We start from the raw sequence: 22,810 nt of genomic DNA, 5'->3' as shown, positions 1-22,810 counted from the left end.
AGTTTCCGCAAAACAGGACGTCAAGCGCTGAAGAGCTGGCTCTGAATGGGCAACTAAAGCGGCATCGTCTGCAAAGAGTAGTTCACGGACAAGTTTCTCTTGTATCTTGGTGTGAGCTTGCAGGCGCCAGCTCCCCACCATGACTACCAGCCCCCCCACATCTCCATCGGGCACACAAAACTCAAAACGGTCAACCAGTTTACATATCTCGGCTGCACCATTTCATCAGATGCAAGGATCGACAACGAGATAGACAACAGACTCGCCAAGGCAAATAGCGCCTTTGGAAGGCTACACAAAAGAGTCTGGAAAAACAACCAACTGAAAAACCTCACAAAGATAGGCGTATACAGAGCCGTTGTCATACCCACACTCCTGTTCGGCTCCGAATCATGGGTCCTCTACCGGCATCACCTATGGCTCCTAGAACGCTTCCACCAGCGTTGTCTCCGCTCCATCCTCAACATTCACTGGAGCGCTTTTCATCCCTAACGTCGAAGTACTCGAGATGGCAGAGGTCGACAGCATCGAGTCCACGCTGCTGAAGATCCAGCTGCGCTGGGTGGGTCACGTCTCCAGAATGGAGGACCATCGCCTTCCCAAGATCGTGTTCTATGGCGAGCTCTCCACTGGCCACCGTGACAGAGGTGCACCAAAGAAGAGGTACAAGGACTGCCTAAAGAAATCTCTTGGTGCCTGCCACATTGACCACCACCAGTGGGCTGATATCGCCTCCAACCGTGCATCTTGGCGCCTCACAGTTCGGCAGGCAGCAACCTCCTTTGAAGAAGACCGCAGAGCCCACCTCACTGACAAAAGACAAAGGAGGAAAAACCCAACACCTAACCCCAACCAACCAATTTTCCCCTGCAACCGTGTCTGCCTGTCCCGCATCGGACTTGTCAGCCACCAACGAGCCTGCAGCTGACGTGGACATTTACCCCCTCCATAAATCTTCATCCGCGAAGCCAAGCCAAAGAAGAAGAATACTTCTGATCTTTTTACCCTGGCAGGGAGCCACGGATCTCACCCAGTTTCTCAGGACCTTCTTTTTGACAGAAGAAATGAAATTAACTCTCCTAATTCCAGACTTAAACGGGTTATTGGAGGAGCTGCTATTCAGTGGCTTCACTGATAGAAAGGGACTGGATACTGGCAATTCTCCTTTGGCAAAATATTAGAAGAATTGGTTCTATCTTTTGTCTTACTTAATTGGTAGATTTTGGAATTAAAATATTGTCCAATGAGAATATGTAGTAAATCAACTTGAGTTTCTGAGTGCAGTTTCTTTGCTGATTACAAACCATGAGTGTAGCAAGAACAGGAAATGAAACTTATTTATTCTATCCTTTTAAAGACTTCCCAAGTAGATATCATCGTAATGTGTGGGTCTGATTTGCATGCGAGCAAATGTCCTTTTAAAAATAAACACGGGCAATATAACAAACTATTTCTTCTACTCACGCGATTGTATCCACCATGCTTCATTCTGTAATTGTTCACTGACCTCAGGCTGTAGAGAACCTTCCCATCAGGATAGACACGCAACATGATATTGTCTGTGGTGGTATCATGGATGAAGGATCTTTTTGAATGAACAAAGAACATATCGGGGACCCAAATCTTTTTGACCAGTCTCCCATCAAAGGTCATGCTCAAGTTGTTAGTACTTGGGAATGAAAGGCGTTCATCTTTCCAGTAATGCCTTAGGTACAAGGTCATTGTAAAGTCCTGTAGGAAAGCATCACACACACAAAAAAAAATCCTGATCAGATTAAACTTCTGATAACCTCAAGCATTATTTTTCATTCTCTGAAGTATCACCATATATTGATCCAAAAGCCTAATTATATTTTGTAATTTAGCCATTTTTTCACAATCTAACCAAAGGATGCTGAAATATTATGCAAATTTAAGTATTACCATATCAACTTCAGATATGCTGTCCAGACTTTCTACCTGTACGTCAACACCAACAGGTATTGATGGACCTGAGCGTGGAAAGAAAATGACAAATTAAGGTTGACTTTCTAGCTGAGATGTTAAAATGCAGTCCTGAAGCATTCTGACCTGAAACAATTCTTTCTCCCACTGATTGTTTTCTCATTTTCTCCAGATTTCAGCATTGGGAGTCTCTCTCTTGTTAAATAAAAATTATAAATAAAATTTTTAAATAAAATTATAGTTCAATCTTTCAAAACAAATTGTTTACACAATTCAATTGTTACACCAATCAACTGTGTAAAAATGCTTTTATTTATTTCAAAGATACTTTTTACCACCAGCACAATTTCTGTCACAAGAATTTTCAAGGAAAATAAAACAGAAAATCGAAGGTGCATCGTTCAGCAAAAATGCTAAGAAACACTGAACACTTTTACGCAGAAAATGTTAAGGAAGAAATGAAAGGAAAACTTCTGGTATTAATCAACCCTTGAGAAAAGTTTAATGGAAAATTACCAAGGCTGAAAATTGGAAGGGATAAGTTAGAAAGTATAATGTTTCCAGGAGAGAATGTTTGAGAAGAGGGCCAACCACTGAAGAAGTAGAAGAGTGCTGACAATCACTAAATAGTTCAGAACCAAAATAAAGGGCATGTGGTGGAGTGGAGGATAAGAGAAAAAAAGCAGAAGTAAGCTCATGAATTAATTAATAAATAGGAGAATATTTTTGTAGGAAATGCAAACTGTGATGTCAATCAGAATGTAAAACTAATATAATGCCAGTATCTCCTTTATGGATTTCAACGTTCCAATCAAATTGCTCTATTAATCATGTGTGAAAGGATACTTTTGAAGTCAATGCTTCATGGAGATTCACAAGCACAAGAATGGAACATGTGAAGGGATGTATTAGGGCATGGGTAACAGTGTTTGAGATAATAAGGCGTTTGTTACAGTGGAAGTCATAATCTGGGGGTAATGAAAGTCTATGGGAGGAGAGATTAGGAAGTGATGAAAACTGGTGGATTAGTGATGCATTCAATATGGGATTCAGCAGTACAAGAATTAAGTGGATTCAGGGGTTGTAGAGTGGAATGGTCCATTTCTGTGGCTCTGATGGATCAGTGGTTAGAGCATTTGTCTTGTAAATCAGGGGTCGTGAGTTCATTTCTCGCTAGGGCCTCATTTCTGAGTGGGGAGTTTGACAAAGTGGTGATTCCCCGTCTTCTTACGGTAGTTAAAGAATTTAATGTAAGTTACATTCTAAATGTAATATTACATGACAATAATGGAACCTTTACAATGGCAGAGTGGACAAGTACCAAATAAATGTTTTATCCTATCTGCTCATTTATCCAGTGAAACTCCTATCTGAGAAAGAACAGTAAAGTAGATATTACAAGTTTATACACTACCATATGTAGAAGAATATCATTGGGCTATAACTGGAACAAGCCCCTTTTAATCTGTGTCATGGCCAGTTCTCCAAGTCAAGTCCTATTTCAAGAGGAATTCAAGGGAAATGTCAAAATGTGGCCTTGCCTTTGGGGAAACAATTTGCACAGAAGCCTCAAAGTCAGCATCTATCACCCACACTTGGGCAACTTCAACCATAGCTGCCAAATGCCTAACAATTGATAATAAAAAAATCATCGCTCAAAAGAGCTATGGGGATGATCCTTTCACACATGATTAATAGAGCAATTTGATTGGAATGTTGAGTTCCATAATAGAGATACTGGCATTATATTAGTTTTACATTCTGATTGACATCTCAGTTGGCATTTCCTACTTATTTCTGCTGGGTGCTCTCCCATTTGCCTGGCAATGGTTCACCTCACACGTGGTTTTTAACACACCTTCAATCGTCAAAAAAGTTAATTACACATCTCACTTTTTCATCTAATATCTCACTCATTATTTCCTTAAAATTAGAAAATAACTGGCTGCAATGTTAGAATCCTTCTGAGAAGTTAAAAATTCACATTTTTATTTCAAGTATGAAACATCCTGCAGACCAGCAGTCATGCAAAAAACTTAAATAACATAATTACTGAATCCAATCCAATGGATCTGAACTGTACTTTCCTTAATCTTTCTCTTTGGAAGAGTCGACAGTTTCTTTTCTAAAAATTAAAGCTAATCCTGTTTTTTTCCCCCTAAAATCTAAAATTATGATTCTAGGATGCTTCTTTAAAGAGTGCTGCTTCATTAATTTATTCATTGTGATGGGCTGATCTTAATGATTGTAATAATTCATAGAAGGAGATGAAGGATCGTAAACATTCTAATGTTTACTGCAAAAATTTCCTCAATAATTTAGGTGCCAGGTTTGACTCTGTGAAGTCCACATATATATCATCTAGACTTGCCTATTTGTCAGTACAGAGGAAGAAGAAAAATTAGCTGCTGTAGGAAATCAGTGTTCAGCAACATGTGCAGAGGGAAAAGGATTGTCAACATTTCAGATCAAATCCCTGCATCAGAACTGAGCGTGTAAAGAGGAGATTATAAAGAGGTGAGGAGAATGGGTGAGGCAGGAACTGGTGAGCATTAGGTGGATCCAGGTGAGGAGAGGTTGATGGGCAAATGGAATGAGGTGGAGGAGGAAAGGTTGGAGGTAGCAGCAGAGGCCGGGAGGAGAGAATAGAGCATAAGGTGAGGAATTTGGAACCAGATAAAGGAGGGACTGTGGGCAGACAGGAAAAGTAGGGGGAGGGGAGAGGAAAGCTAGTGGATTGAATGTATGGATGATGGGCAGTAGGAACTTGGGAGGGGAAGGGAAAGATGCTGGATAACAGGGGGTTGGGGAGTGATGCTTGGAATGAAGAGGGTGTATGAGAGGACCTGGGTGAAAGGAAAGAAAGTGAAAGGAACAGAGGTTAATTCATTGTTCGTGTCATTGGATTGTAGACTACCCAGTATGAGATGCTGTTCCACTCCTTTTCATTTGCCCTCACCCTGATAGTGGAGGAAGCTGAGTGTAGTAATGGGGAGGGGTGTTAAAGTAATATAATCTAACCTTAGATCAGATGACAACTGAACCAACTGGTAGATGTGAAAGATTTTCCACAGAAGTTAAAATGGATAATATTTAACTCTACACATGTCAAAACCCATTCACATCTTCTTTTGTTGAAAAAACATTTTGGCATAAATTCCTTAGCTCTTTAAAGAAACAAGAAAAACCTTTACAAGAACAAGTAGGCAAACTTCCCTTTCTCGCTGATATTAAGAACATAGAACATAATAGCACAGTACAGGCCCTTCAGTCGTCAACATTGTGCCAACTTATATATTCCTAACAAACAAAAAATATTTTTGGCCATCTTTATCTCATGATGTCTGTCTTCATGACATTTATGACATTATGACTTTATGACATTTATATCATTTCACTTTATGACATTACACTTATTGTGGCTAAAAATGCAAAGTGGTGACTTTAAAGCTCATAATGTCATCCGATGATGATTGCTGAAAGAGTTTACTGGTACACGCTGCAAGATGCAGTGAAAATCCTAGTTGTGTGCCCTATCTAAAAGCGATTTTCCCTGGTTGTATCTATTCCGTGTCGAGATACATAATCATCTCAATTTCAAGAGATGGAAAGCCACATGACATAATATTTCCAACAACAGTATCGTGACCAATTGGAACATGCCATCCAATATGAGGAATATATAGCTTTAGTGCTATGTATACTTAAGGCCAACTACAGCATTAAATATTGTAATCCTGTGGAAACACACTGAATCATGAATTCATAAATATAATTTATGGATGCCTTCTATAGTTTTGAGAAAAAAATCATCCTTGAAATTACCACAAGCATGAAGTATGAACATTATGGTAGAGACAATAAAACTGGTGACAAAGGTTTTAAGAGAATGGCAGTGCTCCACTGGGGAGCCAGAAGCAGAGACACAGCGTTCCCTCTTGGGGTCCAAATGCCCAGTCCACTGCCTAGTTCAACTGCTGTCGGCACCATACAGGCTTTAAATGGTTTATTTTAAAATGCTGTGACCATGGGGTCTGAGCCCAAGATAGCAGCATCTATGTTCAGTCGTGTCCTTGAGGGGTTTCAGACATTGGGGAAGCGGAAGACTGGCGCAGGCCACCTGAAAATGGGGAGACCACCACCTATTTGAGAAGGAGAAGCAGAAAAGAAGACCCATGGGATGGTGGCCATGGCGGAAGACCAGCAAAGGGGCTTTGAGGCTGAAAAACACAGGGAGTGGGCTGTTGGTGACTCAGAGTTCAAGATCCCAAGCAGGTTGCAGGCTGCTAGCAACTGCGGCCAAAGGACGTACATCAGGCTGCGGACTGCTGGAGACTGGCTGAAGGGATACCAGGTATTGGAACTAGGATGCGAGAAGGTGCCAAGGGCATTGAGCGCTTCCTGATTGTGTCAGAGATTTGGATCTGGAGCTCTGGTTGCCAATGGTTAGGACTGAAGGCTGTCTGGCTGCGGAGGCTGCGGGAGAGCTGGAATCAAATCCATAGACTTTGGGGGGGGATCTTTTCCTTCTCTTTCACTAACTGTAAGGGGGACTGGGCAATTTCTGCTGATGGTAAATCTTTCCTTTTCACATTGAAAACCCATTAAATTGGTGTATGAATGACCATTTTTAAATCCCAGTAGGGTCGTTCACACTGAACAAAGGAAATCCGGTTCAGTGCGCCCTTTCACATGACCTCCCTGGTACCGTGGAAAAAGGGGAGGTCCACCTCCAGTGGTGACGTCCTGAAAGACATATTACGTAAACACAGGGCAGTGAAATCGTAGTGGAAATAAAACACACATGCACACAATTTACTGCAAGCATTGATTGAAATAAGTGGATTTCAAACTTTTTCTTTCCACCTTAAGTAATCCCTTACTAATCACCACTATCTATCGTTGGAGGTTGGTGGTGGGTTGATGGTGGGAGAGTGGGGCAGTGGGCTTCAGATTGATCAAACTGAAGACAAAACCACAGACTAGCTTGCTCACAATCTGGCAGACCTAATATCAAATTTTTGTTATTGCCCTCACAATCTAGCAGACTTTAGTGTCAAATCTAGGTCCCTGAACCTGCAGGTAGCCCTCTTATATAATGGGCCATCCTTCATGGTGCCCATTATATGTTTTACATTCTTCTCATCAGCCCTGATCGAGAGGAGTTCCTGCATCTCCCGATCTCCCCAATTCTCCACCATTATCTTTAGATCACTACTAATTCTCATTCCTGCACATTAGAACCACTACACCTGCCTTCACCACCTCTCCAAATTGACTAACTGTCCTGCCAGGAGGTCGCAAGCAATAAACGACATCAGTGCATCACTAATGGGATCCAGAAAACAAGCGCCAATTCAAAACTATCAACTCTGATACTACTTCCCTTGGCGGTTGAGTCCTGGGTCAAAATGGAGTCCCATACTGGTTTTGGAGCATTCACACTGATAGGTGAACCGCTAAATTGCCATTTAATTCCCGTTTTCAAGCACCAGTGTGAAAGGGGCTGGATTAAAAGAAATTTTATCTAATACTACATTTTCAGTTTTATTAAATGACAATAAAAGAATATTGAATCTTAAAAAGGTAATATGTAAACATCAGGTGTTACAAACCCAACCAAAATTCCTGTTGAAGTTTCAACTTCATATATAGTGTTTCCAATATTATGAGCTACAGGTTCCTACCTCCAAATCCAGGTCTCATTGTGAAGTCATGATCATCCACTCGGAGAAGTTGTTCAGATTTTGTTAAATAAGATTTTGTTACATCAGTGCTCCTCTTTAGTAAAGAACTGGAAGACAAAATGGAATAAAATTCAACACTGAAGAGAATTAATTCAGTGTATCCATATCCTCTCCCGATCCAACTCTCGCCATAAATCCAACACTGAAGAAAATTAATTCAGTGTATCCATATCTCTCCCGATCCAACTCTCGCCATAAATCCAACACTGAAGAAAATTAATTCAGTGTATCCATATCTCTCCCGATCCAACTCTCGCCATAAATCCAACACTGAAGAGAATTAATTCAGTGTATCCATATCTCTCCCGATCCAACTCTCGCCATAAATCCAACACTGAAGAGAATTAATTCAGTGTATCCATATCTCTCCCGATCCAACTCTCGCCATAAATCCAACACTGAAGAGAATTAATTCAGTGTATCCATATCTCTCCCGATCCAACTCTCGCCATAAATCCAACACTGAAGAGAATTAATTCAGTGTATCCATATCTCTCCCGATCCAACTCTCGCCATAAATCCAACTGCTCACTACTTTGCACATTGGATCACTATTCTACTTGCAGGGATTGCTTTGGGCACAGATGGCCACAATATAGGAACCTAACATGATGGTGCTATCAGAAATAGGCAAGGTTGGACATAAAGCATACTTGGATAGAGAACATTCAGAATGGACAGGAAAGAGAAAGGACAATATTACTGAATACAGTGAATATTTCACTGGTGAGCAAAAGGATGAGATTGTTTAGTTAGAGTTAAGAGTGTAAGGGGATTCTATGTGACACCAGGATTGGGAGATATACAAAAGAGGTGAGGAATCTCTACCAAGAAAAAAAAATATTTCTTCCACCCATCTGCTGAGGAGAAGCTAGTATAATTTAATTTTAATTTCATTTAATTGTAAGTGGTTAGAACTAGTGAGTTGGTAGAAAGCCAGTATAGACATGATGGTCTGAATGGCCTCTTTCAGCATTATAAGTATTCTATTATCCATGAGTAACCCTTTTAACATTGAACTAACTTCGCCACCATTAATTTGAATGGAGGCTTTTCTAAAGTAAATCAATATATTTGAATGGACAGAAACATCAGTTGCCCTTGACTTCCCATGGATACTGCGTGACCTGCTGGGTTTCTCCAGCACATTGTGTTTTGTAATATGTCCAAATGATTGCTTCATTATTTTTATTCCTTTGAGAATATGATCAGCAAGAACATTGCTGATACCTAATTACCCCTGATCAGCTGGTCGAAGTTGGTAGTGAACCACCTTCTTGAACCACTACAATTTTACAGCAAAGTCACACTCACAGAGTTTGATAAGGAATTTCAAGATTTAGACCAGTGGCTTTCAAACTTTTTCTTTCCACTCACATGTCACTTAAGCAATCCCTATGCCCCAGATGCCCTGTGGGATTGCTTAAGGTGGTATTTGAGTGGGGGAAAAAAGGTTGAGACCCACTACTCTAGACCCAATTGTTACTGAAATATTTTGCTTGAGAAAAATTGTCATTGGCTCATTTCCTTTGGAGTTATGAAACGGTGCACATAACGAGTCAATTAGGTACAATTAAAACAGTGGTTTTCAAACTTTTTTCTTTCCACTCACATGCCACCTTAAGTAATCCCTTACTAATCACAGAGCACCTATGGCATAGCAATTGCTTAAGGTGGCATGTAAGTGGAAAGAAAAAGTTTGAAAACTACTGGTGAGAAAATAAAAAGACTTGCATTCTTCCAGAGAGAGAATATGCAAACCAATGTTATCCATTCATGTGAATGCAACTCAGATGCTTTTTGTTTGCAAAATATTATTTTGCAGTACAATAATATCTAAAGTGTAAGCTGGGGGGTGTGGCAAGATGGCGTAAGGATCAGACGTGCCTTCCAGTCCTCTCCTGGCTCTATCTTATTGTTTTGTCTAGAAATGCCCGTTAAAATTCTTTAGAAGCTTAGATAATTTCAGTGCTGTTAATTTAACTTATGATGGTACAATTGGTGGAAAAGAGCAAAAAAAAACGACAACAGATCATCAAAAAACTACATTTTCCAAAAGTTCAAGTTTTGGAGTCTACCTACAGGAAAGACACCGGGACTCAGCATGAAATGGATCCCAGGAGAGAGGTACAGTGTTCGGATGCAGAGCTCTATGTTACATTGGTAGAGCCCTTTAAAGAGGGCGCCAAACAGCCTTTAGAACAAAGAGTTACTCAGGTTCGCACATGCGCAGTAGCATCTGATGGCAATGTTATGAATGAACTGCTTGTAGTATCATCAGCTGAAGTATTACGAGCTGAAACACCGGCTGGGGAAAGGCATTTGTCAACTGTAGTGGTGGCGCTGCAAACTGCACCACTTGAGATGGAAGAACCTATACAACTTTAATTTCTTGTGCTCCAATTCAGTTAAGTGTGTTTCTTGGACGAATGCTATATCAATTTTTTCCTTTTTCAGTAAATTTTATATTTTGTTTATCTTCTCTTTCCATTTTTCCATCATTACCTTTCCTCCTTTTCCATTTCTGTTTTCTTATTTTCAACTCTTTATAAGACAACATTCCTACAACATCCAACATTTTCCTTATTCTCCTGTTTATATCTTCTTTATCCCCAATCTCCCCTTCCCCTCCTGAGTTGTCCTTTATCCCTTGTCGGACAACCACATCACCCTTCTCCATTTGGGTTTGCGAATCCACTCGCAAGCGTCAACTGATTTTGCAGTGACCGCTATTTCCCCCCACCCAGCCCCCCCAGAAAAGATTTCACTTTTCATATGTAACAAAGGTCACTCTTTTAATTCCCTCCTTATTCTCTCTATTCCATTACCTTCCCTTATTAATTCTTGTCTATACTATCTATATTTTCCTCTAAGTACAGATGCATTCACGTATGCACATTGTCTCTATTCACTCTTATACCTCTTTACCCGCATACATATCAATCGTGATCATTTTTACTCTCATTACCCGTCTTCATCCCTCAGTCTCTTTTTGTCTTTACCCACATACATATCAATCGTGATCATTTTTACTCTCATTACCCGTCTTCATCCTTCAGTCTATTTTTGTAATTGTTCTGCAAATTTTCGTGCTTCTTCTGGATCCGAAAATAGTCTGTTTTGTTGTTCTGGAATAAATATTTTCAATACCGCTGGATGCTTTAGTATAAATTTATATCCTTTCTTCCATAAAATCGCCTTTGCTATATTGAACTCTTTTCTCTTCTTTAGGAGTTCAAAACTTATATCTGGATAAATGAAGATTTTTTGCCCTTTATACTCCAGTGGTTTGTTGCCCTCTCTTACTTTTTCCATTGTCTTCTCCAGTACCTTTTCTCTTGTAGTATATCTTAGGAATTTTACTAAAATAGATCTTGGTTTTTGTTGTGGTTGTGGTTTAGAGGCCAATGCTCTATGTGCCCTTTCTATTTCCATTTCTTGCTGTAGTTCTGAACATCCTAGGGTCTTAGGGATCCAATCTTTTATAAACTCCCTCATATTCTTGCCTTCTTCATCTTCCTTAAGGCCCACTATCTTTATGTTATTTCTTCTGTTATAATTTTCCATTATATCTATTTTTTGAGCTAGTAGTTCTTGTGTCTCTTTAGTTTTTTTATTAGATTCCTCCAATTTCTTTTTTAAGTCTTCTACCTCCATTTCTGCTGCTACTGCCCACTCTTCTATCTTGTCCATTTTCTTTCCCATTTCTGTTAAGGTCATATCTATTTTATTCATTTTCTCTTCTGTGTTGTTTATTCTTCTTCTTAAATCATTAAATTCCTGTGTTTGCCATTCTTTAAATGACTCCATGTATCCTCTAACAAGAGAAAGTATATCCTTTATCTTGCCTTTCCCTTCTTCTTCTATTTCACTGTACTCTTCCTCTTCTTCTTCCTCTGGGTTGGCCATCTGTTGTTTCTTTGTTGCCCTTTTCTTCTCTTCTTTCTTGTTTCCATTGTCTTCTGTGGTCTCTTCTTGCTGCAGGTGTTCTGCAGCTGTCGTTGCCGGCTGTGGAGATCGACTCCCCAGCTGGTCCCCCCTCCCGTCGGTGTGTTTTTTTTCATGCGCGGTTGCGCACTTTTACTCGGCTCAGCGAGCCATTTTTGTAGTCCTATTTCTACCGACCTGAGGAAGCGGGCTTCTCTCTCCACAGCGGGCCTCTTCGGACAGGTAAGGCCTTCTCCTTCTTCCTCCGTTGTCTTCTCTTCTTCTCTTCTTACCGTTGATTTTGATTTTTCTTTTTTTGTCGCCATCTTCTTTCCACCTTTATACTCACTTTTCTTTAACTTTTATTTCTGTGCCTTTGTATTTTCTCTTGTTTTTCCCGACTTTTCTGGAGAGGGCTGGAGTTCACCGTCCGGCCACTACTCCATCCCGTGACTCCTCCCCGGGATCAAGTTCTTGATGTGACCAAAATGGTTGAAGACTTACAAACTCAAAATAAAAATTTGGTGAAAAAGATTGATTATTTGGAAAACCAATCCAGATGGAACAATATAAAGATTATTGGTTTGCCGGAAGGTATGGAGGGACCAGACCCAAGAAAATTTTTTACTGAATGGATTCCGCAGGTGCTGGGTCAAGAACATTTCCCGGAAGGTATAATACTGGAACGTGCTCACAGAGCCTTGCGTAGAAGACCTATTTCAGGTCAAAGTCCAAGACCTGTTTTGGTTCATTGCTTGAATTATTACGACAGAGAAATAATTTTACGAGTGGCTATTAGAAATGCACAACAGAGAAAATCACCCTTGATGATTCAAAATAATCGAGTTTTCTTCTATGCGGATTTGAGTCAAGAAGTTATGTTCCAACGACGGGAATTCAATCCTGCTAAAGAGTTGTTGTGGAAGAAAGGTTACAAGGCAACCTTTAGATATCCAGCTGTTTTGAAGGTTTTTCAAGATGGTTACCAACCAAAGTTCTTTGATTCTCCAAAGGAAGCTATAGCATTTGCTCAAGAGCTGCCAATTACTCAGTTTTAACAGAGACATAGTCCGCCGCGATCTCTAATGAGACAAGAGATGGAAGAAAAGAGCCGTGCTCCAAGAAGGAATGGTTGTAATGGTGACTCGGCAGTTGGAGCTGATTAAAAGAAGAGTTGTCCTTTTTTTTCTAATTTTTTTTTAAAAAAAAGGGATATTAAATAATGATGATGTTAGTTTAAGATGAAGTGAGAGTTGGGGGAGAGAACTGGATAGGCACTATTTCCTGAAAGTCATCTGCTACGTGTGAGTTATCTCACACCCATTTTTTTTTGGGAGTTACCGCATTGCTCAGTTTAGACGGGAGGGGGTATTTTTAACCTCCTACCCTTTATTTTTTTCCTTTTTTTTGTATTATTAGATTAAAGAGTGAAGGGTTTTTTTTGTGTTTATAAAAAAAAGCATAAGAAAGTATTTGATTGTTTAAAAAACTAAAAATTGATGTGGTTTTTTTTGTAAAGTTTATTCAGTAGATAAGGAATATTTGAAATTTAAATGTGAATGGGATGGATAAGTTTTTTTTTATATTTTTTCTTTAACTTTAAGGTGAAAGGAGTGGTAATTCTGGTGTATATTATTTTGCTATTTTAGTTATAGGATGAAGGGAATAATGGTGAAAGTTATAAATTGAATTGTACAATTCTTAATGAGGCTTGAATTTTGTTTGTGGTTTATGCTCCATTTGTTGAAGATATAGATTTCATTGTAGATGTGTTTTTATTATTTGGATATCTGAATTTTAATGTAATGATTGGGGATATTTAAATATGGTATTGGAGCTTTTATTGGATAATTATTCAAGGGTAAAAGTGAAAAATGGTGGAAGAGTACTAAAATTGAATTGTACAATGCTTAATGAGGTTTGAATTTTGTTTTAAGATGGTGGTTTATGTGACTAATATGATGATAGATGTGAAGTTAGTTGATATTTGGTGAAGGTTTATCTCTATAGAGAAAGGTTTTTTTCATCTTTTTTTTCTCATGCTACAATTTTTTTTAAGAATTGATTATTGTTTAAGAATTTTTGATAGACAATGTTACTAACTTTACTAATTTGTTATATTAAGTTTGAGTTAAATATATGTTTCATCTTAACTCCGTTTGTTAAATATATGCATTTAAGTTTGATTTAAATATGTTTTTTAAGTCTGATATCTTAGTATTAATTACTTTTCTTTTTGTTAGTATTTTAATTGGTTATGTTTTTTTTTTGTAAGTGGACTTTTTTTTCTCACATATATTATTAACTTTATTAATTCTTCACTCTTTATTTGGGGGAAAGGGGGGGTTGGACTAATTTGAGTTGGGTTATTAATGTGTAATAATTATTGGGGAGGGTATAGTTTATTTAGATTACTGATACTGTATTGTAATTTTATTATTTTATTCTTAATTTTTTTTAAATGTAATCCTATATGTTATTCATGTTATAAAATCTTAAATAATTTTTTTTTTTAAAAAGTGTAAGCTAAAGGATATAGAGCATTCTTGATGGAAATATATGACCCAGAAATTATTGGTGCCAAAGTTTTCTATCATTAAGATTTTTCTGCTTTTTTCTAAATTTGATATGGACTAATTTTCAGAGATTGAATGTTGTAATAATAGATTGGTCAGGTAGGGCTTGGTCTTCCATCATCAAGCAATGAACCTCATCAGATGCTTTGCACTTCAATAGGTTTCTGACCTTTACTCCCCTCAAAACCTTCCTGTCAAGTGATGAACTTCTCAGCTGCATGGGTACAGCTGCAGCAGCACTCGAGAAGCTTGATACCATTCACAATAATGCAATCTGTATAAGTGAAGTTCCTGCCATTGGACTCAATATTAAACAATGCAGCTGCACTGAAATTAATCTGCCTAGAAGGAACACAATAGAATTTATTTCTCTACTTGTTTGACACAATGACTAATTTTACTCTTATGGGCATTCAATTTGATAGAAAAATTGGGAAGGTATAACTCAATACAATCAATTTTTCACTGGCCCATTTAGGATAACAATACCTCACAGTCAAAAAAAATCCTGATTTCTGATAATATTGTTAGATGACTAAAAATGCATCAAAACATTGTTTAAATCAATCAATGTTAGTGGCATTAGATGCAGGAAAAGTGTTTGATCGAGTTGAATGGTATTCTTTATTTAAAAGTACTTGAAAGATTTAGGTTTGGACTTTTTTTTACTGGTTGGGTTAAAAATCCTTCAGCTAGGGTGGTGATGAATGGACTAATTTCAGATATAATTAATTTAACATATTCCACTAAGCAAGGTTGTCCTTTGTCACCAGCCTTGTTTGCATTGGTGCTAGAACCATTGGCTCAAACAGTAAGACAAGATAACAGAATTAAGGGGATTAAAATAAACAAAGAGGAATATAAGATTAATTTGTTTGCAGATTATATATTACTATATTTGACAAATCTTCAACTCATTACAACATTTGCAAAATGGTACAATATGGAGAAATGTCTGGTTATAAAGTTAATTGGAATAAAAGTGAAATATTGCCAGTTACAGAAGAAGATTATACTGTCTGTAAACAAATTACACAGCTTATATGGACTAAGAAAATTAAATATTTAGGGGTATTGGTTGATGCAAATTATCAAAATTTGTATAAGTTGAATTATATTCCTTTATTAACAAAAATAAAAGCTGATTTAATTAAATGGAAAGATCTTCCTTTAACTCTGATGGGACGTGTGAATTGTATTAAAATGAATCTTTTTCCTTGTGTTCAATATCTTTTCCAATCAATTCAATGTTTGCTTCCAAAGACATTTTTTAAAGAGTTAAATGCAGCAATAAGTGTGTTTATAGGGAAAGGTAAATTGGCTAGAGTATCGTTGCAAAAATTGACAAGGAAATATGCATTCGGAGGATTACAATTGCCTCATTTTCAGAATTATTATGAAGCAACTCAGTTAAAATTTATTAGTCGGATGTTTGAGGTTAGTCAACCTTCTAACTGGGCTAAAGTGGAATTAGCACAGATTTCTGATTCTGTATACATCAATTTATATTTAGATGGAATCCTTATCTTTTGCAAATCTATAATGTACCAGTATTATGACATTTATGTGATATTTGGTATAAGAGATTTGGTAATAGGAACTAGAGATAAGGTTTCATTACAGACTCCACTTTATCAAAATAAATTAATACCCTTTTCGACAAATAATCAGTATTTAAAGATTTGGCAGTTAAAAAGTATTAAACTGTTAGCAGATTGTTTTGAAGACAAGATATATCTCTCTTTTGATAGACTTCGATAAAAATTTGAGATGCCATTAAATTCTTTTTTTGTATATTTTCAAGTACATGCTTTAGTAGTAAAAAAAATTTGGGTGGGAATTGAATATACCTAAGATAACTAAATTTAAAAATCTAATTGTAAATGGAGAGAAGAAGGGATTTATCTCAGAAATGTATTCTTTTTTGCAAGAAAAAATGGCTAAATCAGATTTAGATAAATCAAAGAATAAATGGGAAAAAGATTTATCTTTGGAATTAACGCAAGAAGAATGGACTATTATGTGTGAGGATAGTGTGACTAAATTGATTAATGTACAATAAAGTTTGGTGAATTATAATTTTTTTACATCAGCTGTATTTAACTCCAGAAAAGCTAAAAAGATATGGATTTATTCGGTTAGCTTTAGCAGTGGCTTGGAAATGTATGGAAAAATTATATGAATTGTTGGCATAATGAATTGAAAGCTTGCATTTGTTAGGAAAAGATAACATATAATTTACATAATAATTATTCTTTTTATGTGAAGATAAATGTAAAGGTTTGATACATTCTGCAGCAATGAGTAAGTAACTGAAAAATGGCTTTTTTTATTTTCTCCCTCGATAGAGGGTGTTTTCTTTCAGGGGGTTTATGGGGAGGGTGGTGGGGGTATATAGGGGTTTTTCTTTCCTTTTTTTGGGGGGGTTGGGTTTTCTGTTTGTTTTTTTTATTAACTATGTATTTTATATATATTCATAAATAAAGTTTTTTTTTAAAAAGGAAAAAAAAATCCTGGCTTGGAAATATATTGCAGTCCTTCATTGTTGCTTGGTCTAAAATCTAGAACTTCCTATGAAACATCAGTGTAGGGTATCATCACCAGAAAGAAGGCAGCGATTCAAGAAAGTAATTCATTGTCACTTTGTAAAGGCCAATTGTGGTTGAGCAATAAATGCAGGCCTCCCCAGTAATTACATAATCCTGAAAATTTTTTTTACAAATTCACCAAATGCAAATCTAAAAAAAAAAGCCTTTTTATTTCTCAGTCCTGAGTACTGATGTTTTGTGAGATGATAAACTAAATAAATATGTTTAATTCAGAACAAGTACTATGAATACAGTAAAATCCCTGTTATCCAAAGTTCAAGGAACTGGCATAAAATAAACAGGTAAAAATACGGATGTTTAAAATTGATATGCCTCACCTTTAGTTTGCCAATTGCGCAACACGCAGCCCCAATCTAGCCAGAAAATTCACTTACACAGCATCTACCAATACACATAAGTGCCGGATACCAGGTTTTTACAGTATTTAGCGTAGTTTAAATATGCTAACATCTGAAGCATTAGAGGTATTGTTGTAACAACAGTTAGCACATTAACAATTAAGTTCTACAAGACGTCCATGACATGAATTTCTTACCTGCTCCGTTTGTTTGTTTCTTCATCATTCCTTCCAAGTCTTTGGAATCTGTTGATCAGAAACCAGAAACAATTAGTCAAGAAAAACTTTAAAATCATCCTTTCGTTCTCAAGCTGAGTTCAATTCACAAATATCTTGATGGGATTTGAACGTGTTTCGTCCTTGATGATGCACGAATACAAATGTGAAATGGGTCCGGGGTGGGGGTGGGGGGTGTTGTTAGTCACCAGTCTCCTCAGGGCCTAACATTCAATAAGATCACGGCTGGTCTGAATGGATTCTAACTCCATATCCCTAACTCTCCCCAGTAATGTTTCATGCCTTATCTATTTATATCTATTCATGTCTATCTACCTCTGGTGTAAACATATTCAAAGACCCTGCCAGCACCAGATTCTTTGACAAACAATGATTCAAATATTCAGAAAACCCTGAGAAAAGTATTCACCTTGCATCTTCCTTAGATGAATGATCTCTTGTTTTCAAACAGCTGCTCCATTCTTCCATGCGGGGTAACATCCTCTCCATCTCCACCTTTTCAAGACCCCTCAGGATCTTTTATGTGAAGTGCCAGTTGATGAAGTAGACAAAGACGATGTGGTCAAACAATAATCAATTACAGTAAGGACTTGCCAGCCTGTTTATCTGAGCCTGGATCTGTGCTGCTGAAGAGCCATGCTCGGGCGCGTAAAACAGACCCCCTAGACCAACCAGTTCAGCTTCTGCACACTAACCCCAACTACGCTCATGTTAAATTCACAGACAGGAGTACTGATACTGTACCCCTAAGAGAATCTGGCCTCGCCATCACTTGAAGTCGATTCAGCCTGCTCATCTGAAGATTCCCCCTTTTCACAGTTGTCTTCCATTCCTGCAGCTCCAGGACGCATTTTCTTGGTGCTTCTCTTCTTCTTCTTATTAGTGGGAGTACTTTTCGCCTTACACGCTTTAGCAAAGTGGCCGAGTTTCCCACAATAGCTCCAGGTAGCAAATCGAGCCGGGCACTTCTGTTTGGGGTGCCAGCTCTTATCACAGAAGTAGCATTTTTCAGGAGTTTGCCTTTGTCTTTCCTTTGGGGTTCCAGCACTCCTGGAAGTTTCCTTTTTGGTTTCTAGCATTTCACTGGACCGCATGGCACTTCTCAGTGTTTTGGCTAGAGTGACTGCCCGGTCGTAGGTTAAGGGCTCCGTCTCCAGCAGCCTCTGTCGGATGTAACTGGAGTCAATCCCGTTGACAAAAGCATCCAGCTTCAAGGCATTGCGGTGTTGTTGCACATTGACTGCCCTGACATCACATTCATTTGCGTGAATTGAGAGTCAGTGCATAGGCAGCATCACTTTCCCCGGGTTTTTGGCGTCTAGTCAGCAACTGGTGTCGAGTAAGCATCACATTCCGTGGCATTGTATAGTAAGCAGTCAGACGTTCCCGAGCTATAGCCAGAGTGGTAGCTCCTTGCGTTACGGCGAAAAGGACCTCACCCAGCAGAGAGTTCAGGTGGTCCCATTGTATCGTCTCATCAACCACGTTGTTTCGAGCCATGTAGTAATCGAAACAAGCAATCCAGTGGTTGAAAATTTCTCTGGCCCTTGGGGCAGACTGGTCGATTATCAGCCGTTCTGGCTTGAGAGCTGCATCCATTCCTGCTAATAAAATTGATGTGCCAGGTGATGAAGTAGACAAAGACGATGTGGTCAAACAATAATCATGGCTTTTATTAGCAGAAACTCATGGTACAATAATGAAAGACAATAGATGCATATACAATTATATCCAAGGGGAGTGTCCTTAACAGTAGAGATAATGCACAGCCAATGTTAGTACAGCAAGGCTTGCCAGAGGGGAGACAGGCAGCTTGTCAGACACTCACCACATTATGTTCCAATCTAGTCATCTTACCATTCTCTAAAATCCAATTGTTACGAGTCAAATCCTTCCTCATAACATAACTCATCCATTCAAACTATTAGTCTACTTAATCTTCTTTGAATTACCAACACAGTATCTTCCATCTTTAAATAATAAGATGAATACATATTTGTAATGCAGTAAATGTGGAATCACAAGTGTCCTACACATAAATGGAGCATAACAAAGTTCAAAGTTCAGATTTATTATCAGAGTGCTTACATGACATCACATACTACCGAGAGATTACTTTTCCTGCCAAACAGGCAGAATTTCTATTTGTCGGTAGTGCAAAAAAATTGTACTCAAGAAAAGATTTGATTATAAAAGAGAAATGTAAACAAACTGACTGCAATGGAGAAAAAATAAGTATTCAATGATAAATAACAAAGTGAGAGTCCTTAAATGAGTCTGATTCAGTTTGTTGTTGAGGAGTCTGATGGTGGAAGGGTAGCAGCTGTTCCTGAACCTGGAGGTGCAAGTCCTGTGGAACCTATACCTCTTTACTGATGGCAGTACGAGAACAGAATGCCTTGAGTGATGGGGATCCTTGATGTTTGCTACTGCTCTCCAATGGCAGTGTTCCCTGTAGATGTTCTCAATGGTGGGGAGAGTTTTGCCTGTGATCTACTGGGCTGTATTCTCCACATTTTGCAGGGTTTTCTGCTCAGATGTATTGGGGTCCTTATTCCAGACCATGATGCAGCCGGTCAGCACACATTGCACAACACATCTGTAGAAGTTTACCAAAGTTTTTGATGTCATACTAAACCTCCACAAACTCCTGAGGAAGTAGAGGAAATGACATGCTTTATTCATGATGGCATGAGTGTGTTAGGTCCAGCAAAGGTCCTCCAAGAAAGTGACTCCCAGGAATTTAAATGAGCTCCGCCTCTGATTTCCCAGTGGACATTGGATTGTACACTTTTGGTTTTCCCTTCCTAAAGACCATAATCAGCTCCTTAGTTGTGGTGACATTGAGTGCGAGGTTGTTGTTGGTGCACTATCCGGCCAAGTTTTCAATTTCCCTCCTGTCTGTTGACTCATCCCCTTCTTACTTCATTATTTAATTTTTCCAGTAATAAAAAGTAACCTATTGCTATTAATTATATATATTATTAGTAACTATATTTTTATAGTATTATTATAAACACTAATTGAATATTATTATTATTTTATTTACTTGCTGTGCTAACATACAGTCTTTTGTCAGGACACACACATCTGCAGTACCAGAGCTCTGCTGACTTTCGCTAATTAGATAATGTTTCTTTTTTTCTTTCCTGCCAAAATGACATTTTCACATTTCCACATTATATTCCATTTGCCATTTATTTAACCTATCAATAACTGTGTACCTGACCAGGCTCCTGGTTCATGACTCCACTGAAAGAATCACAGCCCTGTTATTTTTTTTAAATACTTTATTTTTAAAAAATTTAAACCACAATTCAAATATGTTCAAGTATAATGTTACATATACAGGAAAACATGTGGTATATACAAAATCCCCCCAAACCCCCATCCCTTCCCCTCCACCCCACTAACCCTCCCTCCACTCCCTCCCCCCACTAACCCTCCCTCCATTCCCTCCCCCTTCCTACTCACCCCAACCCCAAAGATAGAAGAAAGAAAGAAAGGAGATTCAACCATCAATAACATAACTAAATACCATGAATAAGGGTAACATCACCATAATGGGCCATAGAAAGTTCGAAACTTTAAACCCATATAATCTCAATAGGGGCTCCATACTTTCCAGTTAAAAAGATAGTTATCATGTAAATTGTATGTTATATTTTCCAAAGGAATACATGATCTCAATTCCATGTCATTGCTGTAAACTTAAATCAATCTAATTTTTCCAAGTAATCGCTATACATTTTCTGGCTATAGCTAAAGCTAATCTTAAAAACGCAATTTGATAGCTAGTTAATCTTAATGTCAAACCCAAAATTTTAACATTACCTAACAAAAATAATATTAGTTGCATCGGCAATTCAATCTTAAAAACTTTCTCTAAAAGCTCCTCAAGTCATGTCCTAAAAGGTTTAACAGTGTTATTATCTTTTGAACAAATGAAGTACAAATATGGTATAATTCACGGTACAATGTTTACATACCACCAACTGAAAACTTACTTGAAGGACAAATTAGGAAGCAGGCTGAAGTTACCAGAAGGAAGCAATTTTGAATATTTGATTACAGACACAATGATAATTAAAAGATTTATAACAAACATGTACATCAAACTGCAAGAGAAAGAGAACGAGGAAACAAGCTGTAAACCCAAACAAAAATGAGAACAAGATCTAAACATAAAGATAAAGAATGAAACATGGGAAAAGCTATGCTCCGGAACTATGAGAAAATCAATAAACACGAGGTTACGTATGATACAATATAATTGGTTATACAGGCTATACACCATGCCCCAAAATAAATGGGACCCAACAGTATCAGACAGATGTTTCCGCTGTAAGAAGGAAACAGGAACAACAGTACATGCAATTTGGGCATGTGAGAAAGTGGAAAAGTTTTGGGAAGATCTAAATGAGGTATTAAATAAAATCACAAAAAGCAACATTCCAAAAAACCCAGAGTTCTTTCTTCTAAGTAATATAAGAAGTAAAGAACTTGGACTCGATTTGGATAGAGCTCAAAAAAGATTTATTATGATAGCCTTAGCTGTAGCAAAAAAATGTATAATGTCAACCTGGAAATCAGAAGATAGCCTGAGAATACAGCAATGGTACATAGAAATAAATAAATGTATTCGATTGGAAAAAAATAACATATAATTTAAGAAATAACATCACAGTATTCGAACAAATTTGGGAACCGTATATGGAACACAACAGAGAAGTCCTACCGCGGACCTCCACCACCTAAAATGACAGAAGGAGAAGAAGACGAAATGAACTGACCCAGTATGTAAAAGAAGATGACACAAATTTCTTGTTTATTTTCACTGTGTGATGACATTGTTTAATGTATCATATATGTTGAACGTTTAGTGGGTGGGGAGGGGGGTGAAGGAGGGAGGGAAAGGAGAGAAAATGACACTGTGTATATTCAAGAGGGAAATGTTTGTGTATATTTTGGTTAATATGGTTCATAGTGCGAAAAATAAAAAAAATTTAAAAAGGTTTAACAGTGTTTAACCAAGTAGAATGTAAAAAAGAACTTACATCTTTATGACATCTAAAACATAAATCTGAAGGAATTAACTTATATCTCTTTAATTTTTTGGGAGTTAAATACAACTGATGTATAAAATTATAATCAATGAATCAATATCTCACATTAATAATCATAGTTATACCATCTTTACATAACTTTCTCCAAGCTTCCTGATCAATTGCTGTCCCCAAATCTTTTTCCCACTTTAATCTAGACTTATGCAAATCTAACAGGCATTTTATTCTGTAATAACAAGTACATTTCAGATACAAATTTTTTCTTCCCACCTTCCATTAGTAAAATTTCAAATTTTGACTGCCTTGGCAACCTCAAAGTATGTCCAAATATCACTGTCCTGTTCAAACAGAAGCCCCTTTCACACTT

The 22,810-nt window shown here is 37.7% G+C and overlaps 1 protein-coding gene across 6 annotated transcripts in view; it reads right to left on the bottom strand.

Annotated features, from left to right (window-relative positions):
• The window catches only part of LOC138736997 (gamma-aminobutyric acid receptor subunit rho-1-like), a 53,176-nt gene that overhangs the window by 13,998 nt on the left and 16,368 nt on the right, over positions 1-22,810 (bottom strand). For 4 of the 6 annotated variants that reach the window (XR_011340706.1, XM_069887340.1, XM_069887341.1 and 1 more), the window contains exons 4-7: positions 17,339-17,386; positions 7,632-7,738; positions 1,924-1,991; positions 1,508-1,731 (exon numbers count right to left, since the gene is read on the bottom strand). Coding sequence is in view for 5 of the 6 variants with exons in the window: in XM_069887340.1 (XP_069743441.1) it covers positions 1,508-1,731; positions 1,924-1,991; positions 7,632-7,738; positions 17,339-17,386 (447 nt within the window). In the remaining variant the exon portion in view is untranslated. Of the gene's footprint in view, positions 1-1,507; positions 1,732-1,923; positions 1,992-2,070; positions 2,140-4,965; positions 5,294-7,631; positions 7,739-17,338; positions 17,387-22,810 lie in introns of those variants that run through there. The other 2 variants (XM_069887343.1, XM_069887344.1) reach the window with 2 other exon arrangements.

Source organism: Narcine bancroftii, chromosome 6 (genome assembly GCF_036971445.1).
Source record: "Narcine bancroftii isolate sNarBan1 chromosome 6, sNarBan1.hap1, whole genome shotgun sequence".
NCBI lineage: Eukaryota > Metazoa > Chordata > Chondrichthyes > Torpediniformes > Narcinidae > Narcine > Narcine bancroftii.
The sequence above is the reverse complement of the archived record's forward strand: the minus strand, read 5'-3'. Positions and strand labels throughout refer to the sequence as shown.